Raw genomic sequence first — 20,599 nt, forward strand, 5'->3', positions numbered from 1 at the left:
CTTTCGTCCAGGCGTTGGGTCATTGCTGTTAATGGCCAGTAAGAAAATTTAATGTGAGTTAGCGAGTTGAAAATTTGTTGTTCGTTCGAATTATTAGTGAGTCAAGAGTCAAATGAAGAGTGAGAGATACTCTCTCTCTCTCTCTCTCTCTCTCTAAATAGTAAGCTAGACTACTCACTGATAACAGCGTTATCACATTAACCGCGTATATACTGAATCATAAGACCTTTGCACATCGCCGAAATACTTTGTGCCTATCACGAATTTTTTGAGACTCAGTTTGAATTGAGCTAAGTCAGCTTAAGTTGAGCTAATGTAATTTTCGGCTATGTCTCCTAGTTCGCCGAAGGTAAGATGTTTCATCATCAGTTTTGCAAATCTAGACAACGGAGGAGATAGTGCTCGGATGTTTCCATCTCATTCTCCTTCAAAGAACTTTGACAACTAGCGTGCGACAAGGTTTTTAGCCTTAGAATAAATGCCTATCGATCAGTGTCTGGTAAGAACCCTTGAGCGGAGTCTGAAAAGTTTTGAATTTATTATTTTTATTCTAAAATAGATTATGCTAAACTTTGAACTTTGCGTCACAAAGGAAATTTCAGTTGACAAGTAACTCACTTTATCTTCACCTACATTCCGACCATGCCTTCATAGATACCTGAAATGCGCATTTTCAGGCGCTTAAAAGCTCATAAAAAATAAATATTCCCACATGGTATTCCGCTCGTTATACCCTCCGCTTCCTCCCCGAGCTAACTGTTTCATGACCATTAATTCGCAAGTTCAAAAGTTACAATTAAATGGCAACTGCTGTTTACACACCGCTTTGTTGTTATTATTTCGTACTTATGCACAAGCACGCAATTTGAAAGCACACCTACGCGCCGCTTTATGTGTTCCGGCTGCGGTTATCGGCGTTGTGTGCGCGCTTAAGTAACGGTTAAGTCCAGCTGCTAAATTGTGCGCATCCGTCATCGGTAATCGGATTATCGTCCTTATAATTATTATTACGATTATTGCATCCGCTATTAGTCGGGCGTTCAGCGATTATGGAACGGCAATTACGCGTAACTGGCTGAAAATTTAAGTATCTGCTGACCGCAACTAAGCGGTAAATTTATGTTGGAAAATGTGGGTGGAAGAGATGTTTACCTTGCTGCTTCAGTTAATTTATTATTAAATTATGCCATGAAAGGTAAACAATAACGAGATAACAGCTAACATAGAGAGAGTGGGATTCCAAGGATTTAAAGGTCTTTCAGTTGTAAGTTGAGAATAGTGTGAAGCCGGTTGCTAGATAGATCGAGCACTCGGAAAATTCAATCTAGCCAGAACGATTAATGTTCTGAGAGGGCCTTGTTTTCAAACCAGAGTGCTGTAGTGCGTTGATAGCACTACTCAACAAATCTGAAGGAAAAATTTGCAACTGAGGTGTTAAGAAGTTTGTGGGATGCTTCTGGCGTTCTGAATACAAAATTCAAATCTTTAAATTTTCCGCCACCCCTTAACTTTTTCTTCTTCTTCTTTACTGGCGTAGACAATGCTTATATAGCTAAACAACAGCGCGCCAGTCGTTTCTTCTTTTCGCAACGTGGCGCCAATTGGATATTCCACGCGTGGTTAGGTCCTTCTCCACCCGGTCTTTCCAACGGAATCTCTTCCTCTACTTCCCCCGGCGGGTATTGCGTCGAATATTTTCAGAGCTGGAGTGTTTTCGTCCTTACGTATGACATTATATGACGGTCATGTCGTACAGCTCAATATTTCTTTCGAAAATTCGTAACGTCGACTCATCATCGTCCATGCCTCTGCACCATATAGCAGGTCGGGAATAATGAGTGACTTGTAGAGTTTGGTCTTTGTTTGTCGAGAAAGGACTTTATAGTACTTCTCAATTGCCTACTCAGTCCAAAGTAGCACTTGTTGGCAAGAGTTATTCTGCGTTGGATTGCGAGGCTGACATTGTTGTTGCTGTTAATGCTGGTTCCAAGATAGACGAAATTAACTACAACTTCAAAGTTATGACTGTCAACAGGAACGTGAGAGCCAAGTCGCGAGTGCGACGACTGTTTGTTTGATGACAGGAGATATTTCGTCTTGCCCTCGTTCACCACCAGACTCATTTGCTTTGCCTCCTTATCCAGTCTGGAGAAAGCAGATTCAACGGCGTGGGTGTTGAGGCCAATGATATCAACTAATAGAAGATTGTACCTGCTCTAGCTCTGCAGCTCGGATTATTTACTCCAGCAGTAGATTGAAGAAGTTGAACGACAGGACGTTGCATTGTCTGTTCTTCGCGATCCTGACGGTGCTTTTGGTATTGCTCAACGTTAGTTTACGCCGAATTAGTTTTGCGGGGATACCAAATTCAGACATCGCGGTATAAAGACAGCTCCTTTTCGTGCTGTCAAAAACAGCTTTCACATCGACAAAGAGGTGGTGTGTGTCGATTCTCTTTTGACGAGTATTTTTCAAGACTTGGCGCATGATGAATATCTGGTCGGTTGTTGATATTCCAGGCCTAAGGTCTAATCAGTTTGTTGATAGTGAGTTTTAATCTTTCACACAATACGCTCGATAGAACCTGGGGTGTTTATTTTCTTGCTTGAGCAGATAACACTTAAATTACAATCGTTGGGCATGCTTTCGTCCGACCACATTTTACAAGGAAGCGTGTTAGGAAATGTTTACTATCGCTATGGTTTTAGCAACCCAAAAGTAACAGGAAACAAGCTCTAACATCACAGTCGCAAAATAACTGTAAACTAGTGTAATTGTCTATTCCAAAAATTAATACGTGATTATTTCATATGTTAATCACAATAAGCTGGCTACCATACCTAATCATGCAGTTTTTCGCTTCTCTTTTGCAGATGAATACGAGCTGAAGGCAGTTTAGGGCCTCAATTGAGGATAAGGCGGTTAAAAGCTAGAAACAGCAACAAAATGATTGTGATTTTGAGAGAAGTGTAACAAATTTCGTAACAAAACTCAATGCGCTAACCTCACTGAAGCAATAATCCATACAAACGTAGCGCTCGCACAATCTACGAATACGCATACGCTGTATGCAACGGCCAGTGACTTACAAAAATCCCGCGCTGCGACAGCGTTTCCAAGACGTACGCTACAACAACGACAAGCACAACGACGACTGCACGCAGCAGACGCTTCTCACATGACGCGCCGACGCTGCGCACTGCGCAGCCACACCATGGGAACTCGCAACCGAGTTAGTGGCGGAAGCAGAAATTTGCCAAGTGCAACGCGACGACAGACCTTCGCTAACATGATCACTATAACGACAATGTTGATATTACTACTTCCCTTACACATAACAATAGCAGCAACTTCCAGCCAAGGGAGCGTCGTTATTCAGCAGCGCGAGGGCACGCACGCATCAGCAGCAGCTGGCACTAACACCGCTGGCGCAAAGGACGCGCTGCAACTGCATTCAAATGTAGCTCATAAATCAAATGTAATTAGTGCAGAAAATAAGATGTCAGCCTGGGAAGCGCGCGCAACTGAGTTGTTAAGAGCAACGCAACTGAATTACAGTAATGACGCCAGCGCTGATGGGGGCGCGTTGGCGCACGAAGGTGGTATTGTGAGCAAAAGGCGCGCGCTTAAGCAGGAAATGAGCACAGCTGCGATAAATTACCGCGTTGAGCAATTAACGCGTAATGCTAGCGAAATGCGACCGCAGAAGCAAAAGTTGCAAACATTTTTAACCGCGTCACTGCGGCGGCCAACCACGCCAACTGTGCGAAACTTTACAACTGCGCGCCACCGCGTCCCCAGCAAAGTGCTGCCAATGTCATCAACAACTGGCAATAATAAACTTGTAACAACGAATTATATGGCGGCGAACAACAGCTACACTAATGGCGGCAGCAGCAACAAACACAATGCTAGTGCAACTAAGTGGCGTCAAGCAATTGATGTGCGACCTTTGGGGAAGCGGCATCAAGCGGAAATTGAGCGCATAGAGCAGCGCACAAAATCTACTCAACCACAACAATCAGCAGAAAGGGAACAACAGCAACAAACACCAATAATTGGCAGTACAAAGTACATAAATGGCAATGAAAAAGAGTTAGAGGGAAAGACGCTGAGCGGGCGTATTGAAGGAAGCGCGCAAAGCAACAAACAAATGGAATTCCTTACAACACAAACAACAACTGCAACTAAAACAGCACAGGTGAGCAGGCTAAGCGCACAGATTGGCCTTGGGAATAGCGGCACTGCTGCGCCAGCTAATCGGCACGCTGATGACCAACTTTCTGCTGAGCACGATGATGGCGTTGATTATAGTGTGGACGATGACGCTGTAATTACCTCAGCCGACAAGGTAACCAATAAACGCGACACACAAATGTTGCAATTTGTTATGCCGGCAACTCGCATGCCAACAGCAGCAACAATGCGTGCAGTAGACCCAACTGCAGATATAGTTCTGACGGGCGCCGAGCATGCGAGGGCGAATTCAGTCAAAAGCAAAATAAATAACACAAATTCCAGAAATTTCACTTCAACGCAATTTCAAAGCGACCACAGCGATGCGACGAGTGCGCAAAGCATTGCGGTGGTGGCAACGAGGACAGCGTTTGTCTCGCAAACAACTGCGGATTATCCAGCTAAAAGTGACTTTAGAACTGACAGCGTGCCAACTCAGCTGTTGCAGACGACTCCGCGTGGGAATGGACCGCATGCCATTCAATCTCAGAACCCGCTAGCTGAACAGTTGCCAAATGAGCTGAATGCTAAGAGCGAAGGCGGCGAAGTGCGGCGCGGAGAGGATAATAACAACACTGAAAGGCGCTTAACGCCGCTGACGGATTTAAATGTAAAGCTGAATTTTATCAATAAAAATGCAAAGTCATTGAAATGCGATAAGCAGATAAAGAATGATTCGACAACCATGACAATTGAATCGATGACAGGACATGAGCAAGCAAAACATGAGCGCGCAACGCAAAACGATGCCAGCAAAGAGGCTGCAGAAGCACAGCAAGCACTGAAAACTACCCAGGAGGATTGTAAACTAACAAAATACTCTAAGCGATTAGGGGCCATTGTGCAAGGTGAGCAACAAGCGCAATACCAACAACGGCGGCAACCGCAAAAGTCATTCAGTGAAAGCCAACTGACGCGGCAGCAAAGGTACTTAGGGCAAGCCATGTACTTAGTACGCCCACAACAGCAAGCGCAAGGCTTAAATGTACACACGGAGCAGCTGCAACAACAAAGCGAGCACTTAGAAACGAAAAGCGACTTCTTGGCAGAGCTGACAGGACAACAAAAAACGAAGGAGGTGGAAGAGCGAAACACTGTAGTTGGACCTAAAAGCTTTAGTCAAGCGGAAGCGCTATTGAATACGGAAGTCGCACAAATGGAAAGCGGCAAATTTGCGGAGAAGCTAAATAAAGTGTATTCTATTTTACACGAGGCTCCAGCGCTGAGCGAAGTGGGAGCAAAAAACAAGCAGTTTGGCAGTCATAAGCAAGAAGCCGCAAGTAGAGCAAAACTTCTTACAGATGCAGCACAAGACTCAAACACAGCAAACGAGCACAGCAAGTTAGGCGAGCTGCAGCTGGAAGTAGCGTGCAATGAGACATCTGCAAAGCGAAGGAATTTACAATCCCAGCTTTCAGCAACGCGCGTCGAGAAGTGGGAATCCACAAGTGTAAACGAACCCATCACGGTCGCAACAGGCAACCTTGTGGAAAGTAAAAATAGTGGCGCTAAAAGCGCCAAAATATTTATAACTTCAACTGGCGGTACAATGCCAAAGAAAATTGCACAGCTTCAAGTCGACAAGTCAACAGCGGAGGCCAACTCATGGCAGCAAACAGAGACTGAGCAAATGATAGCCGATAGCGTGGCTAAACAAGCAGCAAGTACAAGCAAAAATGCAACGTACGGCGAACCGAGTGAAGGACAAATGCCTGAGGAACAGCAGCGCGCCTTGAAGTATGCAAACAATCGAGACAACAGTGCGACAGTGGTTGCCCTGAATGGATGGCCGCCGGTTGAGTGGAATAAAGTACCGACAGCAATGCGGCTTGCTGGACTAGAGGGCAAACAAGCAGAGCAGCAGCCAATTGATGCGCAACAAGACGTGGATGTCAGCAACGCTGACTTTAATGGACAACGTCAAGCAAATAAATCTAGAGTAATGGCTGGTATACAGCTCTTACATATGACAAATATCACGTCAAATGCCACAAGAGACGCGCACGTTGCTGAAAACCGACGTGAGGTGCATAACGGCACGAATCTGCTGTTGTCTAAGGAAATGGTGGAAAGAGTAGATGTGAGACAGCGATTGATGTCGGATAAACATGGCGTTGACACAGAAGAAATGCCAGCTTTTGAAATATCAATACACAATAGTTTGAGTAATAGGGAAATTGAAGCAACACTGGCGCACAAATCACATGCTGCCTCAGGGCGAAACGGTGAAAATATGTCAGAGGAAGAGAACGCCGAGCCAGCAATGTTGAACCTTACAAAAGCCCAGCGAAGCGCGTCAACGTCAACAACAGAGAAATCTGCACAAATGGAAGTGGCACAAGAGCCGACAACTGCAGCAACTAAACCAGATAATTGCGAGCAGTCAGCGCATAATGGCAATGAACCGCCATTTGATGAGTTAAAAGCAGACAGAGCAAACGAAGGCGCGCAGCAGACTGTAAGCGCGGAAGGGATTGACAACGATTATTTAGCACGCCTGAATGGTGCGCAGGCTAAGGCTGAGCAACAACAGAGCAAATCAATTTTGCCCCTGCCACACACTGACAATGGTGGGCTGAGCGCTGAGGGTGAGACCATTGCGGAGTGGCAGCAGCAGCACAATCTCTTAACGGCTTACATACGTCGGCCCGACATGCGAACGGGTGAAGCGCTGAAGCTGAATGACACGCTATTGACAGCGGATGGAAAAGCGATTGTGGAGGCAGAAAGTGAGTGGAATGCAGGCGAAAAATCGATAATACTGGAACCGTTTAAAAGCAGCACGCCAGCCACAAAGCCAATGGAAACAATGAGCCCGCGCCCAGCGCACGTCGCGGAAAACACAATGGAGAACAAATTCAACGCCAACGATTGGCGCGAAAAGGTAACAGCAGATGGAAATTTTGAAGCCAGTCAAAATGAAAAGACCAACGCTCAGGCCGCGCAAATGGAAAGGGCTGAGCTGCCAAGAGAGCGCGATTATAAAGCCGTTAATTTGACAGCGGTGGATGGGCACGAATATGGCGTTACTGGTGCAACATTTTCCAATCAAACAGGAGATAATTCCGGCGCAGGTTTTCACGCTCTGAATAGTGATGCTATCAGCAACACCACAGCGCACACACCCACACACAAAACGTATGTTGATGTCAATGAAGAGGAAGCACACTACGTCACAACTGCTAAGCAAATATTGGAAAGGACTACAACAGCATGGACGACACCTGAAGATATGCAATGGCATGATGCAGAGCTAACTGTTGGCACAACCGACTCAATTTCAACTGCTACAATGCGGGCTGTCATGCCGCCGCTAATATCCGTGAATACAACACCAAAAACTACAGCAAGTAATGCCACGGCAACGACAATACCAACAGCAGTGGTGTCCGATGCAATGTACACCAAAGTGCCAGTGCAATCAGTGATGCGAGCGGCGATAGCGGCAAATGTGACGATAAACGACATGCCGACCACGACGACGGACACTTCATTCTTTGTATTGCCCAATTTCGCAGCCCTCACCACGGCAACGAGTACTGCAACGGAGTATGCACTGTTTTCTACAACACCAGCGTTGATTACTCCCACAATTGGTGCTACTGCCACACCGGGCGGCGCTGCTTGGCCCGTCAAACACGCTTCGGTTATGGAGGGCGACGTCATACTCGGCGGCCTTATGATGGTCCACTCACGCGAGGACAGCATCACTTGTGGCCCTATCATGCCCCAAGGTGGCATACAAGCACTCGAGGCCATGCTCTACACGCTCGACCAGGTGAATAAACAGCAATTGTTGCCGAATGTAACGTTGGGCGCACACATACTGGACGATTGCGATAAGGACACGTATGGGCTGGAGATGGCGGTTGATTTCATTAAAGGTAAGTGCACGAAAATCAAACCGATTTAAATGCTCAAGGATAAGACTTTAAGGCGATATTAGTGAGGCGATATAGTATTGTAAATTGGAAGCTTTTTGAATTTATTCAAGCAGGAAATACAAATTTGCGACAGCTCATGTACCGATTGTACACTATTTAACAGTAGACCGCGAGGATAAGAGAGCACCGATTCGCTCCCATTCTACCGATAACGACTCTAAGGCTAATTTCCTTACTAGCTCATCAGCTTCAAAGTTTCCTGCGATTCCGCTGTGGCCTGGCACCAATACCAGTCTTATCACAAATGCATTCGATGCTATTGATAGCGAGGTTAGGCTTTTAGGCTAGTATCTAGTAGCTAGTAGGTCACTTCTCTGAAGGAGGCAGTAAATCGATTGCAACCTTAATGACTGCAACCTCGGCCTGGAATTCACTGCAATAGTCAGGAAGTCTGAAGCTGGAGATGTTAGAGAGCTCTCGACAGTAGATACAGTAGCAACCTTCCCACCAAGCTTTGACCCATTCGTGAAGAAGCTCACTGCCCCTCTCCTTCACTTTCGGTAAGAGATTCCACCTTTTGCCAATGGCTTCTCTACAGCAGTACAAGGCAATCAATGCCTTTCTTGCTCTCTTTTCAATATTCGGCTTCCATGAAAGCTTCCTATCCAGTATAGATATTTTACTGTATCGGCTGGTTGCAGATGGATGTCTCCCATTCGCGGCAGCGACTATACTCTTTATACAAATTTAATTCCAAAACAAAAAAAAATATATTTTTAATTGTGTTATGCGTCCTTGAAGTAGAAGAATAAAAGGCTATGTTCGCTTCGTTATGATTTCTACCCTGAAAAATAAAACAATAATGGATTCGTTAATAGTACGAATGTCGCTTTCAAGAAGCTGCGAAACTGAAAAAAAATTTAATTTTTAAAAATCATCTTGTAAACATATTCTCGAATAATTGTACATAAAAAATATAAAAAATCGTTTTTTTTTTATTTCTGGACTAGCATACCCACTTCAGGTACATGGTAACCCTAGAACTGGTTACTTAGATAATTGCTTTTTTTAGTCTTCTTATTCCTAGCAAGATTCCTGTCGCGGGTATTCACAAGCCCAATATAATTGTATTGAATAAAGCTAAGATAAGTGAAATGCTTGTTCATATAATTGTTAACTATAAAGAAATGGCCTGACCCTCAAACCTCATATGGTATTGCTCTTTAGGCTTACCTTATGGCGCTTCGATAGACACTTACCCATGCGTGCTTAGTACAAGCTCATGAAATAAATCTTAGCATCTATAATAGGAAACAGCAAGGTACCCCATCTCCTACAGCGTGTCTGGCTGCTTATCTGAACGCCATGCGGCTGATACTGAGCACTCGGCGCACGAGGGTCAGCATCGTAAATCACTAAAATGTCCTTGATGTTGGTAGGCTGAGCGGAAACGCATCTTGCTTGCAGGTTAGGCGCGCTTTAGCGCACACATGTTTATGCTGTGTGTAAGCTTAAGCGACCAAGCGGCTGTAAAGCTACAACTGCTTGGCACAAAAATACGTTACCGATTCAGCCATGCGTGCTGAAATCGCCATAAAAGCTTATCGATGCACTTAGACGTACCTACAAAGAGACGTAATAAATGATTATATGCAGACATATGCTGTTGTTATCATTAGCCTTGTTGAAGCGGTGTAAAATGGATGTGTAGCAACTTCTCAAGGAAAAAGTTCCAAACATTTTGGAAATAATTCAAATGTGACCAGCAGTCTCTCGGCTTCCTCAGCGTTTTTGTGTGTTGTTGACAGCTCCACATTCATAGCAAAGCGCGCTGTCTCTGTGGTGAGACAGACCGGTCTTATCTGTACGTAAGGCATCTAGCGTGTATGCAGTTCAATTTACTGCTGGGTAAGGCCCATGTCTTGTTCATTTTTTCGTTTATCGCAAGAATTGGTCAGTGTAAGCCTATTATGAGGGATTTTATTTTCCTGCGAAATGTAATTTTCCGGTAGCGTTGCGAACCTTCAAATATTTACTGTTACCCCGCCGTGAGTTCATTGTATTCGCTCTCTACACATACTTTCTTCACATGTGTGTTGGTCTTAGAGCTCGGATGTATGCTTGTAATAATTTATAACCGCTCGAAAGACAATAGAAAGACACGAGCACGTTTGATTTCGAGTGTGTTACAATGTATGTAGCATAATTTCATTAGGGCGGGTCACTGCTCAGAAGATTAGCTATTTTACAGAAGTTAATGGTAGAAATTTAGAAATTTCTTTTAAAATTAATTAAACGTTGTCGAGTTTAGTTGGGAAGCAGCAGTTTTAAAAATATATATTTTTTTAATATAATTTCAGTGGAGAGCAAGGTTATGTATACTCTAATAAACTTAATTTTGTGATACATGAGCTCAGCCTCAAAATCAGCAACATTCACCGGACCGCAAAGAAAATATTAGCAGAATGCTCTCTCTTAGTTGCTGGTCGTTTGCTTATCCATACAAAGCTACACAAATACATATACACACATATGTATTTATTGATGTCACATACACATACACACAAGTACGAATACATGTAGTTACATTGATAGTAAGTGAGGCGCATAAGCAACTTGTTATCTTGTCGAAAATCACAAGGCACTCGCCTGGCCCAAGGCTCAGCAGGCAACAACTTGTGCCAAGTGCTGCATGGGAAAGGAAACAGCTGAGTAGTTGGCTTCTCCGGTGATGCTCCACACTTGATTGTTTTCTTTAATTGCTTCTTAAGTTGGCAGAACAATTTCGGGTTAAGTTTATTGGGTTTTCTTCGAGAGCAGGCGACTGTGATGACGGTCAACTTTGTGAAACTTGTGTGCGTATGGTCCGTTTTCGTCTTAATTGTAATGGAGTTAACAATTAAATTGCCAAACTTGTGTGCTGTGTGTTTATTTTATGGGAAAAATTAAAAACTGGCGCAAGAAATGCAACCAAAGTTAAGTTACTCTCGTCGACGGGAAGCAATAATGTTAATGGAATTTCACGACGACGAGGATAACAAAATTATCTTGATGGCGCACATGAAATGTTAGGGAATCATTTTAAAGATTTTGTAGTAGATTGTAAGTATTAAAAATAAAACCTGAATATGTGGTTTGCACTCATTGATGCCATCGAATATTTAATTCTAAGCTGCCGCACTTGTTACCACTTCCACTTTTGAACTCCTTGCAAAATCTGGTTAGAGATATCAAGTTAGAAAGCACACTTAGCTCTCGTTCATGAAAAACTGAATTGCGCAACAGTAACAACAACAGCAAGCAAGAAATGCAAAGTAAACTTTCGCAAGGTTAATTCAAGCATTTTCATGTCTCTGTGTCTCTCTCCCAACGCCAAGTGCGGCTTGCAAATTGAATAGTTCTCCATAAATGAATATTTATATGCAAACGTGCTTACGGCTGTAACTTTTCTTGTTAGTTTGTGTTGACTCCTGTGCTAACAGATCCATCCAATTACGCAAATTTACAGTTAACCAGGCAACTTGCGCCGCGCTAGGTCCAGCCTATGTTGTATGTATTAGTGAAAGATATGAGTTTTCGTCGCACGCAAAGTTCAAAAGTAAACCCTGGCCGGAAAGGTAAAGAAATTAATAGCTTTACTTTTGTTGTTAACCGTAAATTTTCGTGCTCTTGGGTACTCAAAAGTAGTACGGACTAAATGAAGTCTTTCAGTGATATAAAGTACCACGCATTTTATATACAATTTGATAGTTTTTAAAAAAATTTACCTAAAATGTATAACTCAATGAAGCCTTACACATATACCCTAAACAGGATTCGGCACAATGTTTTTAAAAAGTTAGAAGGAAACGTCGGAGACTCTCTTTAATAGTGAGTTGATTTAGCCATGTCCGTCCTTTAGCTTATGAGATATCCATCTGAAATTTTACACACATCCTTTTCTTTCCAAGAAGCTACTTATTTGTCGAAACCGCCGATATTGAACCACTGTATCATACAGATGCCGTTCAAATCCGTTGAATGATCGGAATCAAATTCTTGTATGGAAAACTTCCTCATTTGACGAGATATTTTCACGAAATTCATCTCAAGTTATTGTCTAAGCCAGCAATGCAATCCCCGAAGATAGTGTTCAGATCGGATAATGTCAGCTTACAGCTGCCGTACAAACTGGACGATCTGAATAAAGTGCTTGTATGAAAAAAAAAATGTTTAACGAGATATCCTCTTGAAATTTGGCACTGATGATTACCTAAAGCAAGAGTCTAATCCTCGAAGATATTGTTCAGTTCGGATCAATATAGGACATAGTTACCATACAAACTGAACGATCAGCACCATGTTTTTGTATGGGAAACTTTTTTATCTGACAAGATATCTGCACGAAAATTCGTAAGATTTATTATTTAAAGCATTGCTAAAATATCTGATATTTTTTTTCAGATCAAATCACTATACAATATACGAGTATTTCCCGTACAATCTAAAAGATCAAAGTCATTGTATGGAAAACTGGAACCGCTGAAGTGTATTCAAGCTTCGGTGCAACTGGAGTTAACACTTTCTCTTGTTCATATCATAAAATATCAAAAGCTTCGATGAAGAGTTATCGTCAGCCATCGACGGAGTTCTATAATTATCGATATTTCTCTTTCTACTTTGAACACGCGACTGTTGGAGTTGCATTCTCCTACTCAACACACTTTGCAGTCAAACTTTGAATCGCTTTTAATAGAAAACTAGCAATATACTTGTATGTGTGCGTGAAGATTTCCGGTGTGAAAAATAAAGTAATAACAGCATTAAGAGTGCTATAAAAGCATCATAAAAGCCATGTTGTTATGCTCAATTGAAGCTTTACGTGGAAAAACTATAAATGCATTGGGATTTTCCACATATGTGTGTATGCATACTATTCCAGCACAAATGTATAGCCGTATGTATGTATAGCTGCATTAAACGCACTTGCTAACGCTCATATTTGGCGGCTGGTGTTCGCACATTTACACATATGCTTCCACTATACACACATCCACCCACAAACATGCATTCGCTATACACACATACACAGATACAAATGAGCCGTTATACGTACACATATAACCACACAGTTACGTGCTTGCGCGGCGTCTGCATTTTTATGGCCCCTGACAGTTTGATTGCTTTTCAATGTTAAGTGGCTGCAGCGCAAAGTGGCTGCCGGATTTTCTGATTTTAAACAGCTTTGGCATATGGACGCGCTTGTGTCGCTTTTTAATTTCACCATTCATTTCTATACGAAACACATGTGCGTTTCCGCATATGTGCACACACTTTGCCATTGTATCGCTTTTTGTTGACTCCAATATGTTTGCCTCTAATTTGATTTCATGCGCTAGCGGAGAGCGGCACTTTGTTGCAGGTTTTCGCTTTCAATTAGTTCGCGCATCAATTGTAGTATTTGTTTGCGCTTGTCGAGCAAACGACTATTGCGAATGTGGGATATGCAAATTCAATCTTTTGCACAAATGTCTGAAAGCGTCGACATATATTTGACTATATGCAATCAATGCACAGATTGTATTTGTAAAATGAATTAGATTTATGGTAAACGAAAGTCAAAGCAGGGAATTGAGAATTGGAAAAATAAAAAATTTAGCGCTTGTAATTTAGATCCAGCAGTAAATATAAATATATATCTATAGTTGCATCATTTCTGCAGAAATACAATGGAGTATAAATAAAGAAAAAATTTAAAAGAAATTTAGTCAAAAAGTTCCAAATGAAAATTCTGATTGGTTTAGTTTAATATTTTACAAGCAGATTCGTAACTAAAAATTATCCGATTTCAAAATGCATGCAAATGCTAAATACAGAGTTCATGATTTTATTCTGGCGCTATCGCTGTTGTATTTCAATGCTGCTAACAGCTTCCTTTCCTAACAGCGTTATTGTAGCCGTTTTCTGCTATATAAATTCTGCTACCAGTATTACTGTTAATTACGTTTTCTGCTATATACACATAGTATGTACATTCTGCAATTGAAAAATTTCACCAGAGAATGTTAATAAAAGAAAATTCATTAACATCTTCCTGCCAAACTTTAAAGTCTGTTAACAGCAGTTATATTAACAGAACTTGGTAGGAGCAGCAAGGTATTTTTAAAGGATATTTTACATTCACTCGACTGTTGTTAAAAAGCGCCAGTACTAAAGCAAGCATATTCCTGACGATTACCATCCTGAATGCAAAAGAGAATCTTGAAAGCTTCGTTTAAATTTGTTATAGAAAACTTTTAGACTTTTTGCATTTCTTTATGTTTATAAAATCCTGCTCCAAAAGCTTTTGATATTAGAATGTGGACAGAGCTTTTCAAGCCAGTCCAAACAGTTAAGCTTTTATAGCTTTTCTTCTTTAATAGCGTAGAATGCGGTTATAGCTTTTAGAACAACATTTTTTAAGTTAATAGTTATAACAACCCTTGCGGCGTATGTTCTATAAGTATAAAGGCACCTTAAGAGCTTTTGTACTAAGTTCTAATAATTGTGCTGATATGCAATCACACAAGATGTATCTCGACTGTTAAATGGGACGCATAACTTATCAAAATTAGTATTTATACAGAGTCTTATAGTAAATTATTTTCCAAATAATTACTGTAGTAAAGAAAGATCAGTTTGAATATTGCTACCGGCTTTATACAAAAATTGTTATTATAGAAAAAAAATTGCCTATTATTATATTTTTTTGTACTATATACAGGGTATATCATGTTTGCCACTAATTTGTAACACCCTTAGTAGATCCTTCAAAATACTATTTAATCACATTTGACTGTCTGTCTGCATATATTCGAACTAGTCGCGCAGATTTTGCTATATCGATCTGAAATTTTACATACGTCCTTTTCTCTTCAAGAAGCTGCTCATTTGTCAGAGCGGCCAATAGAACCATAGAACCTGAGTAATAGAACTCAAGTGCCTTGTATATACAACTTTTTTATTTGACGAGATATCTTCACGTATTTTGACATGGATAACATTGCCATAGCAGGGTTATAATATTTGGAAAACATTTTCAGATCGGACCACTATATCATACTTGTATAGCTGTAAAACAAACTGAACTATTAATATTAAGTTCTCGTATGAAAAACTTTTTTGGTTAAGGAAATAACTTTGGACGAAATTTGGTATGAGTTATTACCTAACGCAATAATGCAATATATGAAGGAATCGTTCAGATCGGACATCGATAACATATAGCTGTCATACAAACTGACCCCTCGAACTCAATTGTTCGAACGTTTTTGTTTGAGGAGATATCCTCACGAAATTTAAAATAGATAATTACTTATATTCATAGCATATAGCTGTCATATAAACTGACCTATCAAAATCGGAAACACAATTTTTTATAGCATTTTTTGCTATAACTAAAAAATGCATCTCAGTAGGGTATTACTTCTACGCTTGATTATTAATTAAAACATATTTAATTGCAGGTAAGGCGTTGCAACTATATTAACATTTATGTGTATATACACACACATATCCAACAACACTCTTTAACTACTACTTGCTAAAGGTTATGCGCAATATTTATATCAATCAATGGTGAGTTGATGATTTCATAATAAATTTTCTACTCAAAACCACAAAATGCAGTCAGTGTGTCAGTGACATGCTTAGTAATAGGCAGCGTTAAGCACATGGCAAATCGTCTGTGTGTGTAAGTGCACGATTACTGCAATTAGTAGAGGAAACCATAAATATATTTTTTTTATTTAAGTAATGACTTATACTACATCATTTGCTTATTGCGGTTGCAAAACTAAAAGTTTGTTGGATAGATTGTGGTTTGGAATTATTCAAACCATTAAATGGCTTGAATATGCCACTAACGATTGGCGCAACGTGAGGGCAAGTGTTCATTTAAATGTTTAATATGAAAAAATAAATATTGCTGCAAAATAAAATAGAATTAATTGTGTGTAAAGTTCTCAACCAAGCAAACGGAAGTTATGATGTTTTGCATGAACGCGCCTGCTTCGGTGTATGCACACACGTACATACATATAGAAATACACGCCGTAAACTAACGCTCAGCAAATGCTTATAACAGTAATCACACAATTCGTATTAACTGCCAACACAAAAACGTTAAAAATCAACAAAAAAGTGTCGGAAATATAAATTAAATGGCGCGGGCCACTGCGTATGAGTGACATGTGGGGCGAGTGAGCGTGTGCGTAAGTATCAACATGCTTTAGGAAGTGGGCACTTACGCTTCCGGAAATGTTTACGAGCGTCCCGTTACCACTGTTTTGTTGTGAATGCGCACTGGTGTGACTTTTATAGCCAGACTGAGGTGCCATTTTATTGTGCTTGACTTATTCCTTTGACCGCTGCGGAGTACATCTCCTACAGCGACGTTTTGCAGCACGCATTATTACAATTGCTCGTCATATTACGGCTGTCAACGAATTTGTTTTGCATGAGGGCGCGTTGTGGGGCGCTTTTTATTATCATTGAATACCGTTATTGTGTGTTTTTTATTTGCGGCAAAGTTTGCTTGTGAAGTGAGTGATTTTACGGCGCTTATTTGCAAGTGTAAATAAGAAGCCTGCAGCAAATTGTTTTTGTACCATAAAGCATTTGCATAAAATATGTTGAAGAATTGGTTATACACATATGCTAATGGAATATGCACTGATGAAAAAACATCAATAAAATATATTATTGGTGCTTAGTCATACGAAATTTTTAAGGACACCAAAATCTTTTAATAAATTACATTTTAATTTTTTGCACTTAAAAGCGCCACTTTGTTATATTAGCATGTTAGAAGAAGCAGTGTGGTTTGATGTACAGCGCAAACGTTATCAATCTCCTTTTTAGCACAAACTGTTAACCACTTTCCCCACTCACTGTACAAGCCACGCTTGCCACGTGGGCGGCATGCAAACAAGTGTCTTTCCATTCATAAAAGTTTCACTTTCACAAACAACCAGTAACACACTTTTCTCCTGACTACAGCACTGTTAAGCTCAGCAGCCAATGGCGTATAACAGTTTGGCTCCCCTGTGGCATGTCGCGAACTGCTGCTTGTGTACTAAATTTACACGATTGCCTTGCTCCTTTTTCGACCAGTTCGTAACGTTTTACAAACTTTACTTTCACACACATTTTCTGTAATGCGCCGTGTAGCAAATTTGTCTGGCTGCAGGATTTCAGTTACACGCCGGTCTTGTGCGACAACAGTCGCTCCCATTTAAGCGGTGCGACGACAGTTGAAGCTTGCGGTTAACAAGCTGAGCATAAGCATACATAATTGGTATAATTTATGGCAGTGTTTAAGCAGTGCGCGCTGTAATCTGTTGAGCAATAAAAGAAAAATATTAAATTTACAGTAAGAAGTTGCTGACAAGTGTGCAACAATGTGAAGGTGTTGAAAAAATGATTATGTGAAAAAAATACTATAACGGTTATAAGGAATAAAAAAGTGAAAATGATGAAAGAAAAAAATTAAAATAAATTATGAGAAGGAAAAATGAATTAAAATTTTAAAGTCAAGAGAAAATAAAATAAAAAATTAAAAAAATAGTACATAAAAAAGAAAAACTTACGAAAGCAAATTTAGGAAATATAAAAAAATTAAAACAAAAAAGTTAAAAAAGTAAAAAACAACTAAAAAATAAAATAAAAAAGTCAAATTTTTAAAATAAATATTATAAATTTTATTTTTAAGTTTTCCTTTATACATAAATATATCAAACAGTAGCAAAAGTGTAAATGTGTTATTTTGAGTCTCACTTTCATTGATGTTAGTATTTAAAAAACTTCACTAATACTAAATACCAAACCTAAGACCAACAATAAAAAATAATGTTAAAAATAAAATGAAATAAAAAATAAAATTAAAAAACAAATTAAATAAAATAAGGTAAAATAAAAAAAAATATAAAATATGATAAAACAAAAAAAAATTGCTGAAGTTAGAAAATTCGATCAAAAATTTAAATTAAAACTTCTCAACAATATTTGAAAAAAACTAAAATATAATGAAATAAAATAAAATAAAATAAAAAAATAAAATAAATTAATATAAAATAAAAATTTAAAAAAATATAAAATATAATAACAAAATAATAAATATATAATAAAAAAATAAAAACAAAGAAAATTGCTGTAGTTGAAAAATTCAATAAAAAAATTAAATTAGAATTTCTCAACAGTATTTGAAAAAAGGAAAAAGAAAATACTTCTCGTCTACTTCGACGAAACTTTTAACTTAATAAATTATTAATAAGCAATTCACTACAAAAATAAGTCGCTTGAAACACAGAAATGGTTTGTACAGTTGCTCGCAGCAAAAAAATTTCTTCATAAAATGTGTTGAGATCCTTCATTTCGAACTAATTGCAGAAATCACAATATGATGGCCTTAAATCATACAACAAATACATACTGGCATTCAAGACTTTCTGCACGCAAACTGCGTTTTAGCCACAAAATGCCAGCACGTAACCTTGGTAACTAAATAGGTGCTTCAGACAACAGCCGATGTCCCACTTGACATTGGCATTCCAAAGAAGAAACTTTGGCAATAAAAAGTCGCCAAACTTTCGGTTGAATTCATAAGTGCAAGAAGACCGCCTTTGTTAGCCAACCGCCTGAATTCTCAGCAACCACAGCAAAGCAACTTGAAACTTGAAAGGAAATCCTTTATGAGAACGTGACTGGGCGAAGCAGTGAACAGCTGAGTTAAGCGAATTCACTCGCAAATAGTTGGCACAGATTGTTGTAGTTTTTTTATAATTTACTAAAATTCGTTTGGTGGCAAGCAGAACTTGCTGCGCCCATTTCGCAGGAGTTTTCGGCAAGCAAAAACCGTTTACTGTTTTTGTAGTACAAATTGTATCACCATATAGGCATTATATAACAATAATTCTTAATTCCATGCCAAGTCGCGGTCGGTGCACTCAAGCACTTCCAAGCCGTTAAGCCAAAACGGCAACCCTTAATTGTAATGCCTAACTGTCTGAGTTGTAATTTTTGCGCAACACTGCCTCGCCCAACCCAATCTTATATAAATTTGTGCTTGATGGCGAAAGTAATGTTTTTCCAACGTTTGGTCGTGCTTTTAATCCGATTTGGATACACGCCTGTGTGCATGCTATAACATTTTTCGGGCCAGCAATTAGTGCTTACATATGTGTGTACTGCTGAAAAGTTCGCTCTTGTAGCACAGTGTCATTTAGAGGCTTTAAAATGTCCGCTTTCCCATGATGTGGCGTCTAGCGCCTCAAATTATGCGCCGGGGCGCACATTACGGGCAGCTTTATATGTTTGCTTGTGGTTGGGTGTCATGAATTTTTGTTACCCATCAAGCGCTGTAGCTTTTCCAGCAGCGTTGCTAATGCCGCTGTCAGCAATTTAGATAAAAACTGTTGTAAAGATATAAGCGACCATTAAAGTTACCGCAAAAGGCAATAGAGTTCCACCGCGCCAGCTGGTAATTGCAACAGCGACAGCTAAATCCTTGTCGCCTGCAACCGAGTGACAGGCGCAAATGTTGTCAGGAATGCGATTACAGCACATCATTTACCTGCGTGTACCTGCTTGCGGGAAGCGCCAAGTCAGCGAGTTGCTGTTGACAGGCGACGTTGCAGCTTTTGTGTCATCAAAGCCGACGCTTATGTGTTTATAACACAAACATAAACGCACTTACATGCAAAGAACATAATAGGACTTGCTAGTGTCGACCTCACCTATCCCTCCCACTGACTGTTGCCATCTAATATGGCACATAAGTAAAACAATTTACAAATTTGCATAAATTAAGGCGCAAATGAGTAGGATCCAGCACATACTTTTCACAACCGCAAGCTCTTTGAAAACGCTCACGCACATACTCACATGAGACGTTGATGAGTATCATGCATGCGCTTGTAGTGAACTCACGCACTCGCTGGCTGCTATGATGAGACTTAAGAAATTTCCTAATTACCGAGTGCAGCTCACGCGATGATGTGGCGTGCCATTAAGCCTATCATAAAAACACACACACACATGTACACCGTGTTGTATTTAGATGAAGGAGCTAATTTTAATTGTGTTTCTGCTTTGCTTGTGAATATCAAAAGCATGCATAAATTCCGAAAATAATTTAAAAAAATCACATGAATTTTACATTGTACAAGTGAAAACATTATTCCGACGAATATTTACCGTAAACAGATATACGTAGAGGATAATAAACAAAGCAGATCTTTGCACTCATTACTGTTAATTTTATTATGCTAATTTCATACGAAATATGATAGAATGTGCGTGTTGGCGGGCGTAATTTAGCGGAATTCCCCAACCAGCGAGTTGCGGAATAATAGAAAATGGCGCAGAAGAAGCCAAACATTTTTCGTGTGAAAGAAAAAGTTTATCGTATTTTACTACAATGTACCATAGAGTATCTAATATCATTTATGTTTTCCATGATT

General features: G+C 40.0%; 1 protein-coding gene across 2 annotated transcripts in view; it reads left to right on the forward strand.

Annotated features, from left to right (window-relative positions):
* The window catches only part of LOC126757529 (metabotropic glutamate receptor 2-like), a 213,843-nt gene that overhangs the window by 75,672 nt on the left and 117,572 nt on the right, over nucleotides 1-20,599 (forward strand). Inside the window, exon 3 of one of the 2 annotated variants that reach the window (XM_050471511.1) lies at nucleotides 2,874-8,120. In XM_050471511.1, the coding sequence (XP_050327468.1) occupies nucleotides 3,179-8,120 (4,942 nt within the window). In that variant the 5' untranslated portion in view covers nucleotides 2,874-3,178. Of the gene's footprint in view, nucleotides 1-2,873; nucleotides 8,121-17,359; nucleotides 17,437-20,599 lie in introns of those variants that run through there. The other variant, XM_050471512.1, reaches the window with a different exon arrangement.

This window comes from Bactrocera neohumeralis, chromosome 4 (assembly GCF_024586455.1).
Source record: "Bactrocera neohumeralis isolate Rockhampton chromosome 4, APGP_CSIRO_Bneo_wtdbg2-racon-allhic-juicebox.fasta_v2, whole genome shotgun sequence".
NCBI lineage: Eukaryota > Metazoa > Arthropoda > Insecta > Diptera > Tephritidae > Bactrocera > Bactrocera neohumeralis.